Genomic DNA, 5,000 nt, shown 5'->3' on the forward strand with positions numbered 1-5,000 from the left:
GAAAAGTGTTTCATATGTTCATATTTGTCCAGATTGTAGTCATAAAAATCCAACATGTTTGTTATTATCATGATGAGTTTCGACTGGTCCGATGTATTGGTCGTCAACGGCCAAGTCGGGGTGGTGATCAGGGTTTAAATCTCTGTGTGTGTTCTCTGTATTAACACAGTCTACAGACGCGTAACTCATTTAAATATTTTTAAGATGACTTCTCGGAACATTCTGGTTTGTTGTAGGTAGGACAAGAAATCAAGGGGTCAAAGGGGGCATGACATGCAACATAGTTGTCTGATTCATTGTGTTATATGGTTGACGCTCAAATTTTCAGATATTCTTTCACTTAGGAATGCATAGGTTGGCAGGATTCTACCCTGTGTGCATTGTGTGACAAGTGGAGCTGAACATCTCAGTTACTAACTTGCCTCTCACCCAGACCCAGTTCCTTATCCTAAACATAACCACACCAAACTAATAAATCTAAAAACGAATGCCTAAACGCAACCATCTCTGGCTGTGAGGGCAATGCATCATGGCTATTGCCCTGCAAACCAATCCATTGTGAATGCTGATGTTACACTATGGGAACATCCATGTGTCTGTACATTATTGGAATGCAGTAAACACATGACTGGCCCGAGGCCACGGCGAAAAAAAAAAGCACGCTCATACAGAAACTGATTGGTCACTGGTAAGGAAGTATCTGACTGAGGATGGCAAATGAAATGCAAACCTCATTCACCCTTAAAGCTAACCTCAATTTATCTTTATGGCTCGATCATAATCTGAAGTCTGTGCTGAGTGAGTAGCGATTGTACAGATCAAAAAATAAAAATCAGGCAAGTGCACAATCTGCATGCACACAGGCACACGCACAGGCACGCACAGACACACGCACGTACACACCTACCTTACTGGGTCATGAATGAATGAACACGCTACTCGGATCATATGTACAACTGTGCAGCACACATTTGGAGCTAGATAGTTAATACATGAACAGTGCTGTAGCGGTGCACAGTGCTGGTTAACTGGTTCTGTGTTGTCCTCTCCGCAGTGTGCGTCACACCACTGCCCCATGATCCACTAAATACTCTGGATGAATGGAGCTGCTTCATATTAGCTTGCTCTCAACAGAGACTGAGAGATACAGAAATAAGGAGATAGGGAGTGAGAGAGAGAGACGGAGAGAAACTGGAAGTGATGATACAAAACAAAAACATTGCAGACAGAATTGGAAGTTTGGAACTAAAACACTATAAAATGTAAGCGAATAAGAAATGTTTGTGGTGTTCTATCTCTCCTGACCTATACATTTATTTTCTGTTTACTAAAGGGCTGGAGAGATGGGGAGACCCCGTTACTGAACAGCAATGATTGATATCAGAAAATAGAGGTTTAACTTTTTAGCAAATACCTTTAAAAGAAAAACTACAACCGATCCATTTCTCACTTTCAAAGACTTCTGGTTGCACATCTCTGAAGCTCTGTCGTAAGGGGAGCGAGAGAAACCAGAGTAGTTAGAAAGGGGCAGCCCAGCAATATGCAGATGGTTTTCAGTTTCATCACTGGTGGGGTTCCCCTTTGGTTTGACTCACTGATAATCTGATAGACAGACAGACAGACAGATGAAAGGCCATTGTCTATATTGCTAGTCAATATTCGTTTTTTACATATCACACTAATGCACTAAACCCTCCTTGTTTTTGCGTTATTGTCTTTGCTGCATTTAAGCCAAACAATGACACTTCTAAAGGATCATTTGAGGAAAAAAATAAACATATAAATAGCATATAGCCTTCGTAGACCTCAGGTTGTATAAAGAAAAAGAGTCTGCCTGACGGTCCATATATAGTGGAGCTATTGACAGAGTTAATATTATGCAACGTAGAAAGAAAACAAATTCCTCCTCCAACAACAGGCGGGTACAAAGAGGCTGGGGAATGAATTGTATGGCCGGAATCTGTGTGCCTAGTTTTTTTCTGCTTGGAGAGGATATTTGTGTATTTACGGTTTCCTGCAGGAAACTGTGGCCTGTGTGTTTGTGTGTGTGTGTGTGTATGTGTGTGAGAGAGAGAGCGCGTGAGTAAGCGTGTGTAATGTGTATGCAACGTGTTGAGCAGCTGAGCATTCAAACTCCCAGCCGTCAGAGAAGCAAGAAGACCCTTCTTTAGTGCCGCTCTGAAAATCTACAAACTATAAAGAAGGAGCGCTGTGTGTATTCGTCTGCCTGTTGGACTTATACTTCTGTCCACTTTTTGATTCTGGTTCCATGCTCGGCATGTGTGTGTACTGTGGATGAGACTCAAGGATGTGACTTTTTTTCGTCCTGGATCTTTCAGGATGTGAGGAACTTTACTCCTCCGTTGAATTTCTTTTGAGTTTTCCTCCCCTTTCTCCTGCTAGTTCCTCGATTTTAATGCGTGGTGCTGACCGCGTGCTTCGGTCCAGATGAGTGTGCTGCGTTGGCACCGGCTCTCCATGCTCTGGAAGAACTGGATGTTCAACCAGGAGCCGTTGGAGGAACAGCCTCCAGTAGACAACTTGGAATCACACAACCATCAACATGGCTCGGATGTCCCGGAACACGCAGGCTCGGAACAGAATCCGGGGCATCAAAAACAGAGCTCGGCAGAAAGCCCTATTCGTGGCGGAAAGGAGCTTCTGAAACAGAGCTCGGAAACGTGCTCTCAGAACTCGGGGAGTGAGGACCGGACCTCCGCTGGCAGGGCCGATGGCTGTGATTCTGATGGTGGCAGTTGTCCTGAGGCGACTGTGGCTTGTGTTTTGCAGGTGGATAATGGCAGCGAGGGGGAGGAGGGGGCCTTGCAGAGGGAGGGGTCCCAGAGGAGGTCCAGGCGGCGTTTCAGGAGGGTCAACCCTCGGGGAGAGCGGGAACTCATCACTGACGGCCAAGAGCCCACAACCTACAGCACGGTAAGGAGCCCAGAGATAACGCTAATATAGCGAGAACATTCACTGTGTCAGTGGGCAAAAAGGCTAGCGCTAACGGTTGAGAGTTTGAGAGTTCCCCCACACCACATGGAGAAGGCTAGCACAAACAATGGTATTCATTGTCAGTGGTTTTGGATTGGAGCTAACTGGGAAGCTATTCGCCTTTAGGCCGAGGCTTAGAGTGGGATTTAGGACAAAGCCAAAACATTGACGATGGCATTAAGGTGACAGTGGTGAGGTTAACCACATACTGTAGGTTTAGAGCTTTTAGCTACTTGACACTTCATCACACTGCTACTTCAGTTCAGCAGATACTGCAGCATTAGGATTACTATTAGCCTCGTTCAAGCAGTTGAGGATGAATATACTGTATGAGCTGAGAGGATTTTGTAAAGCCAAATCTGACATGTGTAAGGAGTTGTATAAACATGAGTGAGTGATTAAGCTTTGTGTTTTAAAGCCATTTGATAATGCTATGGCGGGATTTCCCATGACTAATCTTGAGGACCGTGCGTGCACAGTATATAGCTAAGAATTGAAACTGTCTGTGTGTGTGTGAGATAGAGAGAGAGTGTGTGTTCATCTGTGTAAGTGAGTTTCCCTCCTGCAGATAGGATCACGCGGGGGCAGCCAGTGTTTCAGTTACAGTTTTCGCTAATCATCAACAGCCATGCTCTGATGCGCGCGCACACACACACACACACACACACACACACACACACACACACACACACACACACACACACACACACACACACACACACACACACACACACACACACACACTCATTCTTTCGCCACTTTGCTTACATACACTTCCTTTACTGACATTATGCAGAAATCCTCATCCAGCGTCACAGGGGGGCCTCGACATGGAGCTTAAAGTTCTATCCGCCAACCCTACCTGCTCATACATCTCTTGGCGATTGTTCCACTTTTTAAATTACTTCTCTAGCCTGCAGCTCGGGCTCATCTCTGCCGCATCTCTGTGAGCAGTTATTATGTAACCTCTAACTGCTACAATGGGCTCACGGATGCTGTAGCACAGTGGTTCTCAAAGTGGGGTCCGGGGACCCCCAGGGGTCCTTGGTGTGGTTCCAGGGGATCCCCAGCATAATTAGTTAATAGCATCACACTCATTTTAACCACTTACACCATATATTATACTTTGGCTAATCAAAAATATCAGATATACAAGCTCATTGAAAAATCTTGACATCTTTGACATTCTTGGCACAAAATATTTTGTGATGGGGGTCCGCGGCCAAATACTGGGGGTCCTTGACACAAAAAAGTTTGAGAACCACTGCTGTAGCAGTTACTGGGACATGGGCAACATGAATCAACGAGAAATGGTTCGAGAGAGGCTTTGCACACTGATCAGTTAAACAGGAGCTTCACCTGTATTTTATGTGAATCCTTGTTGCTCTATTGTGAAAAACTCCCAAACGCATCGAAACGCTTCATTTTACCACGGCTGGACAGTGCAATCATTGGTGCCGTTTGACACACAGAATGCCTTGGGAAGTGTTGTCAGATTTTCATGTAATTTGAAATGGGATTTTGGTACAGTGTATACCGTACTAATTAAAATTATAATTAAAACTGGTGGTAATCCCTCGCATGCCTTCCAATTCACCTTTTGAAAGCCAGTGTGGTAGCTTCAGTGCCACACACACACACACACACACACACACACACACACACACACACACACACACACACACACACACACACACACACACACACACACACACACACACACACACACACACACACACACACACACACACACACACACACACACACACACACACACACACACACACACAGAGAGAGAGAGAGAAGACACACAGACCTATGATTGATTGTGTATGTCTTGTTTCTCTCTCTCTCTCCATATGTCTCTCCTGATGTCTGACCTCCAGAGTTATGTGGACAACCAGGTAAGAGAAAACAAAGTTGCTCCTCTGTCTGTCTGTCACGCCCCTCTGTCTGTCCTCTATGTCTTACTAAGTGTACCTTCAGTTTTCCCTTGCGGTTTTTGT

General features: G+C 45.0%; 1 protein-coding gene across 3 annotated transcripts in view; it reads left to right on the forward strand.

The window, feature by feature from the left end:
• The window catches only part of rapgef6 (Rap guanine nucleotide exchange factor (GEF) 6), a 198,542-nt gene that overhangs the window by 72,995 nt on the left and 120,547 nt on the right, over positions 1 to 5,000 (forward strand). For 2 of the 3 annotated variants that reach the window (XM_084074753.1, XM_084074754.1), the window contains exons 6-7: positions 2,791 to 2,934; positions 4,881 to 4,898. In XM_084074753.1, coding sequence (XP_083930879.1) covers positions 2,791 to 2,934; positions 4,881 to 4,898 — 162 coding nt within the window. The remainder of the gene's footprint in view (positions 1 to 2,790; positions 2,935 to 4,880; positions 4,899 to 5,000) is intronic. The other variant, XM_084074755.1, reaches the window with a different exon arrangement.

The sequence above is a fragment of the Gymnoscopelus microlampas genome (genome assembly GCF_963454915.1).
Source record: "Gymnoscopelus microlampas genome assembly, chromosome: 12".
Classification (NCBI taxonomy): Eukaryota; Metazoa; Chordata; class Actinopteri; order Myctophiformes; family Myctophidae; genus Gymnoscopelus; species Gymnoscopelus microlampas.